General features: G+C 38.7%; 2 protein-coding genes across 2 annotated transcripts in view; one reads left to right on the top strand and one right to left on the bottom strand.

The window, feature by feature from the left end:
- Positions 1-3574, top strand: part of LOC134624405 (mucin-5B-like) — a 77737-nt gene extending 74163 nt beyond the window's left edge. Inside the window, 6 exon segments of the mRNA XM_065471540.1 lie at positions 516-767; positions 1937-2038; positions 2280-2408; positions 2501-2583; positions 2644-2751; positions 3083-3574. Of these exon segments, the coding sequence (XP_065327612.1) occupies positions 516-767; positions 1937-2038; positions 2280-2408; positions 2501-2583; positions 2644-2751; positions 3083-3284 (876 nt within the window). The 3' untranslated portion in view covers positions 3285-3574.
- A 282-nt stretch (positions 3575-3856) lies between these two features.
- On the bottom strand, positions 3857-15520 carry tollip (toll interacting protein). Its single transcript, XM_063470562.1, has 6 exons — positions 15366-15520; positions 11021-11170; positions 10162-10344; positions 5517-5669; positions 5053-5137; positions 3857-4958 (listed from the first exon to the last, which is right to left on the bottom strand). Exons 1-6 carry the CDS (start codon positions 15396-15398, stop codon positions 4735-4737), a joined length of 828 nt encoding a protein of 275 aa, XP_063326632.1. The 5' UTR covers positions 15399-15520; the 3' UTR covers positions 3857-4734.
- Between the last annotated feature and the right edge of the window lie 213 nt (positions 15521-15733).

The raw sequence follows: 15733 nt of genomic DNA on the forward strand, positions 1-15733 counted from the left end.
GTAAATCAGTTACATTTGTAGGCAATACTTCACATAGGCTATGGAAGAGTGTCACAGCTAAACACACCAAGTAGCTTTAACGTTTATTCAGCCCATGCAGTTCAAAGTAATAGGGTTCTAATGTACAGGTAGAAATAAATAGCAGCACAGAGACCGCATGAAGTGCTTATAGCTTGAGTTAATTTTACTGCACTGTGGAAATCACCAGTCTCTCTTGTCCTATTTGTTGGAAAAGTGGTATATTTTAATGTCAATTTTTATGTTCTTTATAGATCTCTATTACTCACTTCACTGATACGATCTTTGATTGGACTAGGGAGTGCTCAGTTGACATGTAAAACACCCCCTTATATATGTTATCTTTGACTGGTGTTTTAGATTTTGTCAAGCCAGCTAACTCTTTCTGTGCTGAACTTTGTTTTATACTCATCATTACGATAAGGCTTAAAATAAATATAGAGGTATGAAATATTCCTTGAAGCAATTAATATAATATATAACATACAATTCCCTAGCCTGGTACCAAGATCCCAACGCCAGACACACTATCAGAACCCCCGCTGGAAGCACCAGAAGCACAATCAATGGCAGAACAAGCATCAGTAACAACAACAACACAATCAGGAGCTGGAGAATCATCACCAATGTCAGAGTCATTTACGCCCGGGCCCTGCCAGGAATGTTACTGTGGCCCTGAAATGGATCCTGTCACCAAGCTGAACATCATTACCTGCGAACCTGTCGTCTGCAACAAAAACTGTTCTGCTGTAAGCTCATTCACATGCCAACTCACATGACACATTCATTACTATCATAAAGAGGAATCATCACCCCACACTTCACACCAGCAAGCAAGCCTGAGCAAATCGCAGTATAAGGTCCAGTACAATAGCACCAAAAAAACTAGAACCATAGATGTGAATTGAAATGAACAGTTTTGTGAAACTTGGTTAAAAAAACTCCAAAACAAAACACTGAAGCAGAGCTATTCTTATTTTCTGCAATAGAAAATAATGTGCATTGTTGAAATGGTATTGCTTTGTTACATTAAACACAACTGTAGCTTCAAATAATGAGGCCACATATGTATGTACACGCAATCCTTCAGACTTCTCTAAACAGAATTTCTGCTATTTTTTTTAGTAGTAACTCACTATGCTGTCACTGAGATTGGATATCACTAATATCACTCAGGTGCACAACTTTTACTGGGAACATAGAAACACCACCCGTCTGTTGTTCAAATGTTTTCTTAATGAGGTGGAGCCATCCAATAGAAAGTTGGCCTTTATACCTTTAAGGTGAGAGAAGAATTAAAAGTACATGTTTCAGATAATGAACTAAGGATAAATGTTATTAAGCACTGTGAATTTTGAAATGCTACTCTAGTAGAGTCCAAGAACATGACTATAGATCTGAAAAAGAGCACAGGTTCTCTTTAAGAACTTTATGAAGGCATCATTAACAAATAAGTTAGCCTCTAAGTACATATGTGTTTACCTTATCCTTTATAAACTAGCTTTCTTCTTTAATTTTGTTGTGCAAATAGTAATGATAAAACCTTTTTAGCCCTTTACTGATTTCTTAGATTTTTACATATTTGCCACACTTAGATGTTTAAGGTAATCAAATAATTTTTTAAATTAGATAAAAATAACTTAAGTAAATATTAAATACAGTTTTTAAATAATGAAAAGAAAAGAATGCCTGACCCTATGCTAAAAAGTAATTGGCCCTTAAACCTACTAACTGGCTGTGTCCCCTTAGCAAGAACTGTATTCAAGCATTTGTGATAAGTGGTAGAGTCCTTCACATGCAGATATGTTTTAATTCAGCCACAGTGAAGCATATTCCAGCATACTCAGGTCTACACAAACACACACATACATCTTTCCTTACAAAGCTCTCTTACTCTTCATATCCCGCTCTTTCGCAGGGTTATGAATATCAGACTGAACCAGGAAAGTGTTGTGGAACATGTGTTCAGATGGACTGTATTTTCACCACACCTGACAACGTGACAGTGCATGTTATTGAGGTCAGTACTGCAACCAACAGCGAATAAATACTAGCATTAGAAGCACCATAGCACGACTCCTTTCTTTTTCATTCTTAAAAACTAATCAGCAATTTAGGACCTAAAAAACAAAAGCTTATAAATTCAAAGCCAAAAAAGTATTTTTGAAATGAGATGACATACAAGTACCCTGTGTTTTGAGCCAGAATTGATATAGTCTCTTTGTGACAGCTGTCTTGGTTATGACTTTCATGTTTTACAGGTCAACAGCTCTTACATACCTCCTAATGACAAATGTGTGCAATATACCTGTGAGAAGCTCAATGGACAGCTTGTTACCAAGGAAACCAAGACTACTTGTCCTCCCTTTAACCCCTTGGACTGTGAACCTGTGAGTTTATTAGACTTTTACAGATCAGATTAGTGGATTTTGCATTTTACTGCTGAATATTTCACACAACATGAAATGTCTTCTTCCTCCAGGGCACTGAAACAACAGATGCCAGCGGGTGCTGCAAAACCTGTAAGCCATCAAACTAAATAACTAAATACATGTTAAGAACAAAGTTTAAAACTGTGCATCACGTGAGTGTGCAACTGTTGTTATATGTTCCAGGCAATATAAGTCTGTGTAAGACCCAGAAGGAGCAGAGAATCATTGAACTGAACAACTGCAAGAGTGCACAGCCAGTTAACATCACATATTGCGCTGGACACTGTGACAGTTTCTCCATGTGAGTCTGTTATTTGAAATTTAACCGAGATTGCCTTCATTTCCCTTAACTGCCTGCTACATGTTCACTGTATTCTTTTTCATACATTTATTTTTTTTTACTGCATACCAAAGAATACACTATTATTTATCTGCTGTAGGCAAACTCATGAATAATGAATAATAACTAGTATATATGAGTGCAATAATAAAGTAATGATTATCTTTAAACCTCACCCACTCAGGATTAGGCATTGTACAGAACAGTCATATTTTTCTGTTGATTAGTTACTGTAACTAGTGCAGACTTCATTAACTGGTCTTTCTGTGTGTGTGTGTGTGTGTGTGTTCAGGTACTCTATGGAAGCCAACACAATGGTACACAATTGCGAGTGCTGCCAAGAAGCCACAACAAGTGTGGAGCAGGTGGAGCTTACCTGTGCTGATGGGTCTAAGCTGCAGCACAGCTACACCATGGTACAGTCATGCCAGTGCATCAAAACAGAATGCGTGGAAGGGACAACGCCCAAACCACAGCGCCGCAGGAGACGCTGATCATCAGTAACTTAAATGCTTTACAATGGCTAAGACCACCTTGACACTCTTTGTGCCTCATTTTCTTATCTCTGGTTAAGCAAATGCACCTTTTCTGTATCACAACATACCACTGTGATGTAAACTGTCTTTTCTTGGTGATAAACATTAAAGTCTTTCTGCAACATGAACATTTACACCAAGTCTTTGTGGGGATTGAACATAAAAGAACACAAAAGTTTGAAAAACACTTGCTTTTCAAAATAAAAAAACATATGGAGGTTTAAGACTTTTTGATGACAAATTTGACATTGCGAAGGGAACAATATTATAGAAAGGTTATATTCCATTTCCATTACATCTGCTATCGGCTGGCTTCTAAATCACCTTCTCACTTAAAAACATTCCGTTCAATTCAATTCAATTTTATTTATATAGCGCCAAATCACAACAAAAGTCGCCTCAAGGCGCTTCATAGGTAGCAAAAACATGTGCACTACTTGTTCTTGTCTAGTGATATATGACTGCAATTCATGCTAAATCATAAATAAATGAATATTCTGAAATCAGCAAACACCAATGGAATACCAAAGTTCCTGGACTGAAAGATGTGTATTACACTGAAATAACAGAATCACATGACACGACTGCACTTTAAACATTAAGAGTTTTGCAGACTGACAGTCTCATAGACAAGAACTTTGGCAGATATAATGTTGGCAGGTTACAGGTGTGAATAGAAGACTTAAGATAAGAATATACAGAGTCACCAAGGAGCATTGTTGGTCTTAAAACCTCTGCAGATGTCATACTGTTGACCTCCATTCAGATATCAGTAGCAAAGTGACATCTTCATTTTCGTACTGCCTCCAAACTCTGGAGTTCATTTGGAAAGTAACTGCACATCAAACCTTCATGTTCTGATTTAGTGATGGTAAACCTATATTAACTTTGTTAGAGATGACTCACAGTGGACAAAAGATTTCTTCTAACCAGGGTAGTCATTCATTCATTATTATTACTGCATACATTTCTATATATATACACAATGAATAATTTGAAATGCACTACACACTTTACAGATACCAATAATACAGAAGTAGGTTGTGATTTACTGCAGTTATGGCAGGTGCAAAACATACTGTTTACAAAAGCATCAACATAAATAGATGGTGGACTGTGAAAACCCAATCCTGTGATTAGAGGGTAGAACACCCACTAAGTGGCTATACCAAAATGACTCTGTCAGAACTTGGGAGCAGAGTTGTGTTTAAGCACTTTGGGACCTTATTTGAACTGGAAACAAAGCTCTTTTGGGAACTCAGCTGCTGCTGCAGTGTGTGAGAGTATATTACTGTGGGAGGACTATAAACATGTCTATAAGAGAAGGGGTGGAGCTCTGTATATAGACTACTTTCACTGTGAATGCATGCATCTGTTGGCATGTCTGGTATCAGACTGTCTTGTATAGTTAGAGCTCCTCAGCCATCTGCAGCAGAGAGTTGATGGCAGCATCCTTGTTGCCTTGCTGTGCGTCCAGTACAGTGCGAACCACCTCTTTATCCAGGTTGGGGAACATGTCCTGCAGAGCCTTAAGGTCCTGCTCAGTGCATGGTAGGCCCTGGTTCCCAATTGCTGGCATGGTAGTTGGCACTGCCATAGGCATCATGCCCTGGTTGTAGACTGCAGGAACTCCTAGGAACACAGATGACACTGCTTATACAAGAACCAGCTTTTAACTTATTAGATACAAGGTTTTGGAGGAAAAAAAAGTAATTAACTGACTGACCTGTGATGGGCACGTATCCTACTCCTTGTTGATATACAGATGGCATAAAGACAACAGGCTGAGTCATCATTCCTGCTGGTAAAGACTGGCACAAAGACAGGGTTAACAATTTCACTTCATGGAAATAAATGAAACAGAAATGAAAGATGGTTTTCAAGATATTTCCTGACAGTGAAGCAACACTTGATCATTTTTAAAGCCTTTTCCTTGAAACTAAATAAAAATTAATAATATATATTAGAGGCTATCATGTTCCAAGCTTTCAAGATTAGTTTTGTTACACTATACAAAACAATTTATGGAAACTGTGTCATTGTCCAAATACTTATGCTACTTCCGGGAATAATAAACTGACTGTGGATCCATAGTAACAGCATAACCAAAACTAAATCTGTGATTTAACACACAGAGGTTTGATGCACTTTCCATCTTATCTGATGAAGGGTGCGTGTAAATGTCCTCACAGTAAAAGACATAACCAGGTTGATCATGCCCTCCTTGTCGTCACCCTGCCGTCCACTCAGGCTGAACCACTCATCCACCACTCTGCCCTCCCTTAGGCCTTCAGGGATGGTGACATGTGTCCATGCTATCCTGTCATCCATAGAAAATGCTCTCTGTACATCAGCAAAAACGCATGGAAACAATTATCAGGTCAGTGGATAAATGCAAATGTATACTGCTTGATCATTAACAGCATATCAGAGTTAAAATTCAACGGTTTCTTCATTTGTAAAGCTTTAAGACAAGGAAATTACCCGAGTATGAAAACAATTCACACAACAGTTCAATTCAGCCCAGAATATAAGATGTGACCAAAACGTTCTGGGAAGAGGCCCATAACAAACACCTTGCCTGATTTAAATGTAGCTGTCTCTCCTTCAAGCTTGTTTGGCACAAAATATCAACAACAGTTTAAGGCACCTTATATTGTAAGGTAAAGACCCTACAAGAAAACCCAACGACTAGACAACCGCTTATGAGCGAGCACCTGGTTTTTTCTTGGTGAAGGAAAAACTCCCTTTTAACACAAAGAAACCTCCAGCAGAACTAGGCTCAGTGAGGGGCAGCCATCTTTAAAAAATTAATTAATTAAAAGAAAAGCTGCCAGTCACTGATGTGCTGATGTAATTTCACCATAGACCTCAACCTCAAGCAGATAAACTTTCATCTTCTGTTTCAAATTGACTACATTTTGTGATAATGGATCATAACTGGCAATGAGAGCGGGGTCTCTTGTTAGTGCCAAGCAGTTTGGAGAACATCCAGCACGTATTTCAGAAGAACAAGTACAAAGGGACACAACAGGACTTCCCCCGAGAGATCTAAAAAGTAAGAGTCATGCTGAAGATGGTCCAGAGGCGCATTAGAACATGATCTTTAGGATTTAAAGTTTAAATATGGATTTTTATAGGTCTTTTCCCTGAACCTTTTGATTACACCCTATATCATCAATAAATATGCACTGTTGATAGAGACAGAATGTAAGAAAACATACTTTCATGTTTCATTGGTTTTATAACTTGTGCAATCAGATGTTTGAATTATAAATAAAGGTTATCTAAATAAATTGTCAGGGCAACAAAAGGCTGAAAAAGTAAGTTGTACTAAAAAAATACAGCTGGAGGAACTTTTTGGAAGTGATAAGGTTAAATGGCAACAGGTGAGTGTTTGATTGGTTATAAGAAGAACATCTTAGAAGAGTTTCTCAAAAGTAAAGATGGGCAGGGGTTCATCAATTGGCAAAACTCTGTCTACAAATTGTGAAACAATTCCAGAATAATGTTCCTCAACATAACATTTTCTTTGAACATCTCATCATCTAATATACACAGTATCGTCAAAAGATTAATGGAATCCAGATTAATCTCTGTGTATAAGGGAAAAGGCTGAAAATCAACACTGAGGTCCTTGTCCCTGCAGTGGCAGCAAGAGCCCAACATTTCATTTCATTGCATGGGCTCAGGAACACTTTCTGAAATTGTTTGACACAGTTTTTCAAAATCAATGTTTAAAGTAGTTTCAACTGTAGTTTCATTTACTTTGTCCATCCTTGACAGCACATTTCCTCATTTGAAGGGTGAAACTACAGAAACAAGGTGCTAGGAGAATTGTAATGCAATAGCACTGACATGGCATTATATCCAGGAATACTATGCGAATAAAATTTAAGCATAAAAGCAGCCCAGATAGTTTTGCCCTGGAAATCATAGGTAAAAAAAATAACTGCTTAACAAATAACCTTGTAACTTTTTAGTAGCGTTCACAATACTGTCACATAATAAAACTGAAAAAAATATTAGGGTTAGGGTTATTCAAAAGTAATTTCCATCCACCATTTCATTCCCCTGTCATAAGTAGAGCTAGAGGAGTATTCCTGTAACCTCCACAGAGCTATGTTTATTTGGGTAGCACATTACCAGCTACTAATCTCCACCTTTGTAGCCTGCTTGTACTCAACAATGTCTTTCTGCCTCCAAGTGGTAAAAGACAAACAATTCCTTTCACCTTTAGAAGGAAGAGTTTTCTTGCATATTTTGTATAGTACTGTGCTTTACTGGAGGATGTTGAAGTAGCTCCCTTTTAGGTAGTAACTCCTTTGAGGCTGGATTGTATTCTGTTTTTAAATCGCATTGCATTGGATTTTCTCTTACAAATGCAGTTTCTTTTTTGGATGATACTGTACAGGTGCACCAGTGGATGACCTATTATGTTTTTCTTATATATATATATATATATATATATATATATATATTAGAGGTGCAACGATACTCGTATCGATATTGAACCGTTCGATACAGTGCTTTCGGTTCGGTACGCGTGTGTATCGAACAATACAAAATTTTTAATCTATTTTATCAACTTTTCTTCTGACGATGCTGTCTGTGTTGAGCGCTCAGTGGATCTGCGTTCGACTACTCCGCCTGGGCTGCACTGGCGAGCGCAGATCCACTGAGTGCAGCACAAGCTAGCAAGACAGAAGCTAAACTTGTTGCAACAAAGCAAATTGAACCTCCCCCACCCTCACTCAGATCTGGCCTTTGGAACTATTTTGGTCTTCATGTAAAGTATGACCCTGATGGTAAGCCCGTCATGGACAAAAGTAAAACAGTATGTCGGATGTGCCACACAATGCTCAATTACATGGGTGGGAACTAGTGCTTAGCGCAGTTAGCTCGTTAACGTGTTGACGCCGTCCAGCCCCATGCACGGGGCCATCCGCGGTAGCTCGTTAACGGAGATTTGCCGTGTTGTGGCGTTAACGTCATTTCAGATAAACGTAGACAGCACTAGTGGGAACACAATGAATAAGACTGCACATTTACTCCGACATCATCCTAGTTCAAAGACAAGTGGAAGCAGACAAAAACAACAAGCACGCATGCTACAAACTTTACCTGAGTCATTTAGACAGCCGTTAGCACATGATTCTCCTTATGGGGACCTGATATGTTTAATATGCTGCTGAGAATATACCCCAGAAGAAGCGTATAGTATAGCTTTTATTTTGGAAAGAGCCATTTCTCTGTAATAAACTCCCTTTTCCAAAGATGAGGGACTTTTCCATCAGATATTTTTTTTATTACTTTGTCGTTTCAGCAACATTAAATTTAAAAACTGTACTTTTGAGTTAAAATGTCAAAGTCAAAGTCAGTTTTATTTGTCAATTTCTTCAGATGTACTTGCCATACAAAGGAATTGAAATTACGTTTCACACTGTCCCATGCGTAGACATAGACAACAATAAAGTGCAGATGCACAACATTTAGGTAACATACAGGATATAACAAGACAGGACCTACACATAACATATAACATATAATAAAGTGTTCCACAGTGCGCCCTGGAAAGTAGTGTACTAGTTCACTTGACGTAGTCCCAGGTTGTGGTTGGTAAGTGTTTTTGTTTTAATGCAGCATAAGACTGTAGCAGCAGTAATAGTAATATAAATAATATAAATAGTGCTAAAGAAAATACTAAAAATACAAAAAATATAAGGCAGCAGGTGTGTGCAATTGTAATGCAGAGGTAGTCGTGTGTGTGTGTGTGTGTGTGTGTGTGGGGGGGGGGGGGGTAGGGTATATATTTATAATTTTAATAAATGACAAATAATTTTAATAATTTTAATAATTTTAATAAATGACAAATTAAAAACGCATGAACATTTTTTTGTATCGAAAAAATATCGAACCGTGACACCAAAGTATCGAACCGAACCGTGAATTTTGTGTATCGCTGCACCCCTAATATATATATATATACATATATATACACACACATATATATAGGCCTTTATTATGGCTTTATTTTTGATAGGGACAATGAGGGAAAGAGAGAGGGGAAGACATGCAGCAAAGGGTCGCAGGTCGGACTCGAACCTGGTCTGGCCGCTCTCAGCTTTGCTGCATATGCTCCCCTGCTCATTCCAGTGAGCTAAACCGATGCCCGACCCATTATGTTGTTCTAATTGTGTTCCATCTTCTTCTTATATTCCTCCTGTTTTCTCCCCGCTTCTTTTTTCTTTCTGTCCTTTTGTTTTTTTCCTCTGACTGTCAGCTCTGTTATTGCCATATTTCACAGCTTTTGGCCATACTACCTTGAGCATGCCCAATCTCATCTGATCTCGGAAGCTAAGCAGGGTCAGACCAGGTTAACAGCCTGAGCATACCAGGTATGTATGCTTGGCTTGTCTGATCTTGGCTCATCTACTAACCTGAAAGGTTGGTGGTTTAATCCCTAGCTGCTCCAGTCTGCATGGCAAATATCCTTGGGCAAGATAATAACCGCAAGTTGCCCTCCAATGTAACAGTCACACAGTCACACCCTGAGGTGGGTGTGACTGTTACAAACTGTTACAAAGCACTTAAGAATAAAAAAAAGCTTCTATGAACGGATGAATAGAAACATGTTTTAAACCGCTTTGAGTACTCAGGTAGAGTAGAAAAATGCTATATAAGAACTTGCACAATATGATAATGATAAAATGAAACAGACAAATAGATAAAATGAAAAAAAAAGAAGAAAACACAAATAAGAAGACCCTATAGAGCTAATCTTTGAAAAGCTGTGCCCATGTTTAACCATTCAGAAGCTCTGTGACCTCCTCACCTCATCAAAGATCTCCAAGTAGAAAGAGTCAACCCCAGGAGGCACCGTGCACTGGATCACCTTGTTCCAGCGTGGGTTTTTGGCTCCATTATGAGCAGTTGGTGTCTCATAGACAGCATAGCCCAGTCTGATCCTACAGTATGGATCCATTCGGGTCATACCATAGTTTTTAGCCAGTTTGGCCTACACAATAAAACAAGACAGGTGGCTTCAATTAACTGATTAATTTAAGATTCGTGTATTACAGTATAGCTAGCACGTGTACTCCTGCATTTAATCTAAGTTACACACAAAAACATAAACACTAACTAAAACTTAGTTTAGTTTATCAATATCCCCATTAGCTCCTGTAATAGCAGTAGCTACTGTTCCTGGGGTCTGAGGAACTTTTTAACAAAAAAGTTTTTCAGACATAAAACATGTACTACATGAAAGACAAAAAAGATTTCCATGCCATCATTGGGCTACAGTGAACGGTCCTCTGCATTAGATCAGTCCATCAAGGAGGTAACAAAATACACCTGTCTGTCAACTAGCACATAGAATATGGATGAAGATCGGAAAAAAAATAACAGTTTGTTATAAAGAATTTGTGGCACTTTTGCTATAATGACTTTTCGGATAAAATTACCTAAGGAATAATTAATCCTGCCTTTTACAGTTGGCCAAACCAGTCTTGTGTTCATTTCTCTAACACTTGTACTAAATGGGCCGTTTAGAACATAACAAACTAAACGAGTGGAACAAGCTTTTATGTGTAACATAAAAGAACAAGCTGTTGGTGTGTATATTTTATCCACAATGGTACAAACACTGTAATGACATCCAGTTGTACTTCTAATAGTGAAGCTGTGTTCACCTGGACCACTGTAATGCTAAGTCGTCCTACAGTGCTTATGGAGCCTCCATACTGCAGCTGCCTGGCTGCCTGGGCATCCAGCTGGACCTGCTGCTGCTGCTGAGTGGGAGTGATTCGCAGAAAATCCTGTGGAAGCTCCCCAATATACACCTGAATACAGACACAGGGATTAACAGTGACTCTGAGCAGTCACTAAGGGAGACAGTTAAACATGATATACTCCATGAGATTACGTCGAGACGTTAACTGATAATAATTTCAACTGATGATCATGATTGCTAAATTTCAGGACGTCAACTCCTGACAGCAAAAACTGTTTTAAGTTTTACCCAGGGTAACTGCCACTTATTTTTCACCAGCATAAAGGGGGTTGGAGGAAGAAAGGATTGCTTGGTGCTGTACTAAGAGAGATACTTATTCATGCAAATTATTTAACATTGTATGTATTTTTTGAGAGAGAGAAAAGAACAAAATACAATCTATGGAAGAGAGAAACCAAAAGTTACTGACATGCAGTATGTAGTATTGCCATATAATTTAAATATGGGATAAATTAAGTGCTTATTGAAACTAAGATGAAGGCGAAGAGGAGAACAAATGGAAAACAAATGAAGTCCTCTAGCAGGGTGATCCAACCCTGAATACAAACTCAGAGCTGGTTCCACAGGAGAGGGGCAAGTAAGCTAGAAGCTCTGCCCCAGTTCTACTTTTGAAATCTCTAGGAACCACAAATAAGGCTACACTCTGAGAGGAAAGTGCTCTATTGAGAAAATATAGTATTACGAGGTCTTTATGGTGCAAATCCATTCAGGTCTTTGTATTTCAGAAGAAGAATTTTAAATTGGTTAGAATGTAAAAAAAATATATACTGTAACCTTATTTTGGGGCAAAGTCAATAAATATTTGAAGCACTTTTTATATTATTTGACTGGTGATGTACTAGTGACGACAGAAATGTAAGTTAATTTAGATAATGCTTCAAAATTACTACCCGAAAACGTCCCCAGAGGTATTTCAAGGTTACTGCAAGAGTGGCAAGAGTCTCTTCTACAAGCAGGACTTTGGTTAACGTTACATTCTTAGACACCCGTATTCAAATGACGGTTGGTGGACTTAATCGTGTTTTACATATCAGCATCCTAATTTGAACTCTAACCAGCAGGTAACAACATACAGTCAATTAAGTGAGTCATGATGAGACAGTTCTGCAAAAAATTCAAAGTTTTTTTGGTTTGGTTTGGGGGGTTTTTACAACTTTTGTTGAAATTGTTTGAGAGGTGTTGATTTATACAGGTCCTTCTCAAAAAATTAGCATATTGTGATAAAGTTCATTATTTCCTGTAATGTACTGATAAACATTAGACTTTCATATATTTTAGATTCATTACACACAACTGAAGTAGTTCAAGCCTTTCATTGTTTTAATATTGATGATTTTGGCATACATAACTCATGAAAACCCAAAATTCCTATCTCAAAAAATTAGCATATTTCATCCAACCAATAAAAGAAAAGTGTTTTAATACAAAAAAAGTCAACCTTCAAATAATTATGTGCAGTTATGCACTCAATACTTGGTCGGGAATCCTTTTGCAGAAATGACTGCTTCAATCCGGCGTGGCATGGAGGCAATCAGCCTGTGGCACTGCTGAGGTGTTATGGAGGCCCAGGATGCTTCGATAGCTGCCTTAAGCTCATCCAGAGTGTTGGGTCTTGCGTCTCTCAACTTTCTCTTCACAATATCCCACAGATTCTCTATGGGGTTCAGGTCAGGAGAGTTGGCAGGCCAATTGAGCACAGTAATACCATGGTCAGTAAACCATTTACCAGTGGTTTTGGCACTGTGAGCAGGTGCCAGGTCGTGCTGAAAAATGAAATCTTCATCTCCATAAAGCTTTTTAGCAGATGGAAGCATGAAGTGCTCCAAAATCTCCTGATAGCTAGCTGCATTGACCCTGCCCTTGATAAAACACAGTGGACCAACACCGGCAGCTGACATGGCACCCCAGACCATCAATGACTGTGGGTACTTGACACTGCACTTCAGGCATTTTGGCATTTCCCTCTCCCCAGTCTTCCTCCAGACTCTGGCACCTTGATTTCCGAATGACATGCAAAAGTTGCTTTCATCCGAAAAAAGTACTTTGGACCACTGAGCAACAGTCCAGTGCTGCTTCTCTGTAGCCCAGGTCAGGCGCTTCTGCCGCTGTTTCTGGTTCAAAAGTGGCTTGACCTGGGGAATGCGGCACCTGTAGCCCATTTCCTGCACACGCCTGTACACGGTGGCTCTGAATGTTTCTACTCCAGACTCAGTCCACTTCTTCCGCAGGTCCCCCAAGGTCTGGAATCGGTTCTTCTCCACAATCTTCCTCAGGGTCCGGTCACCTCTTCTCATTGTGCAGCGTTTTCTGCCACACTTTTTCCTTCCCACAGACTTCCCACTGAGGTGCCTTGATACAGCACTCTGGGAACAGCCTATTCGTTCAGAAATTTCTTTCTGTGTCTTACCCTCTTGCTTGAGGGTGTCAATGATGGCCTTCTGGACAGCAGTCAGGTCGGCAGTCTTACCCATGATTGCGGTTTTGAGTAATGAACCAGGCTGGGAGTTTTTAAAAGCCTCAGGAATCTTTTGCAGGTGTTTAGAGTTAATTCGTTGATTCAGATGGTTAGGTTAATAGCTCGTTTAGAGAACCTTTTCATGATATGCTAATTTTTTGAGATAGGAATTTTGGGTTTTCATGAGTTATGTATGCCAAAATCATCAATATTAAAACAATGAAAGGCTTGAACTACTTCAGTTGTGTGTAATGAATCTAAAATATATGAAAGTCTAATGTTTATCAGTACATTACAGGAAATAATGAACTTTATCACAATATGCTAATTTTTTGAGAATGACCTGTATGTATGGCTCATTTGGAACACATCTTAGTAGAGAGACTCCGTTTTTGTAGTTATGCAGACCACTATAGTTGAAAATCCTTTCAATCAATGAATGACAATCAATGACTGTCACCGCAGCATGTGGTGATGTCACAAACATCACCACATGCTTTAGTTAGTTTTTTCTGCATAATAGCCTCATAACACCCTTCCTTACGTACACTGACATCTCTTGGGTTTCATATTCAAAATTACAGTGAAAAGATGCAGAATACAACATTCTTCACTCTGAATCAACTTCAGATATTATGGCTGCTTTATTTGTCATGTAATAACAATGCAACAGGCCCCATTTAACCTGTCTAAACAATTAATTCCAAAAATGTTTGTAAAAACTCTAGAATTAAAACTTAAGATATGCATTCTGATCACATATTGTCCGATTTAAAATCCAATGTAGTGGTTTACAGAGAGAAAACTTTGTCCAACAAATTATAACTATATAATGACGAATCTTTTTACTGTTCTGACCAATCCAAATGAATTCACTCAGTGGGTGGAAATGCTGCTAGCAGTTTTTTTCAGTGTTCAAGCATGAGTCTTTCCCCCAGTCATTATAGCCGACTATAACGCTCACTTTCTGTCTTCCACAAGTGAAAGTGTACAAGAGAGAAGGAGCAAGGAATGTAGCATTAAAAAACTGCAAGACATAGTGGGGTAAATCAGTTTGTCTTCATCTTCCCGAATAAACACAGAAAATGATGCCAACTTATTGTCGCTAAGAGCAGGATGTCTCGCACACATGTCTATGTTCAAGGGTATATTGAACTAAAGAAGCCACGAGAAAATTTTTTCTGTTACTTTTTAGGATTTTGTGAGTTTAAAAGACGTAAACCCAAGCCTTTAATATGTTTATCTAGCCTTTCTTCTAACATTTTAACGTAATGCTAGCACGTGGAAAATATTGGACGTGAACACCGTTTTGCTTGTCAAGTCTCAGAACTTCATTAACTTGTAATTAGTCGGTTTATGAGTAATCATTAGAAAATGTCAGCTCACCACAAATCAAAGGCTTAATTTTTTTCTGACTCTTTGTAATAACAAAACATCCGGGGTCCTCTAAGCAGCAACATAGAAACTGAAATTAAGCTTCCCAGATCTGAAGCACTGGAGTGAAACTGTTCTTTATCGTTTGTTGTGTAACACGGAACACGTCAGTGTTGCTATCCTGGCAGCTTAATCCTTGAGTTGCTATTAGCTACATAAGCTAACGCTTTTCCGTTAATTACTTCCGTCGACGTTTTGAATGACGGGTATTGAATGCTAAGCTAGTGTCAGTGCTGTAGGTCTCTGTGCAACTCTTTCTTGGTCATTTAATGAGCTGCCAGAACTACAATCCAGAGTTACGCCTAGCTGTGTGCGTGCCAGTGCGAACAAACTAGACAAACACCGAGGCCGCTACCTGTCCCCTCTGGGTGCTGACGGTAGTTGCCATGTCGTCTCCTCTTTATCGGGATTTTCTATATTTTCTTAAATCACAAGCTTGGGGCGTTGAAAAACAAAACCACATATACTGTCCACTATGACGGATGTTTACCCTTCGAAAGACCTCCTCTTCCTGCTTGTTTTTTTATTTATGTCATGTGACAACCAGTGTTACAGTGCTTTACCGCCACCTACTGCTTTGGAGTGGGCAATAGAACCACTCTAGCCAAACCACCTTCAAGATTTTTCAGTCAGATTTCGCACAACCCAGGATTCAAATCATGAATACATAATGGGCTTGGATTTACAGCATTATGAATGAAATGTGCTCTATTTGGAAGCAGC

Source organism: Pelmatolapia mariae, linkage group LG1 (assembly GCF_036321145.2).
Source record: "Pelmatolapia mariae isolate MD_Pm_ZW linkage group LG1, Pm_UMD_F_2, whole genome shotgun sequence".
NCBI lineage: Eukaryota > Metazoa > Chordata > Actinopteri > Cichliformes > Cichlidae > Pelmatolapia > Pelmatolapia mariae.

What these genes read in the sequence shown, in the direction of transcription:
- tollip (XM_063470562.1), bottom strand. Translation starts at nt 15,398, where the DNA reads ATGGCAACTACCGTCAGCACCCAGAGGGGACAG. An exon ending in TTAGCATTACAGTGGTCCAG is followed by an intron (nt 10,345 to 11,020) that starts GTGAACACAGCT and finishes TTTATTGTGTAG; the next exon opens with GCCAAACTGGCTAAAAACTA. An exon ending in ACCTGGTTATGTCTTTTACT is followed by an intron (nt 5,138 to 5,516) that starts GTGAGGACATTT and finishes TCTTTGTGCCAG; the next exon opens with TCTTTACCAGCAGGAATGAT.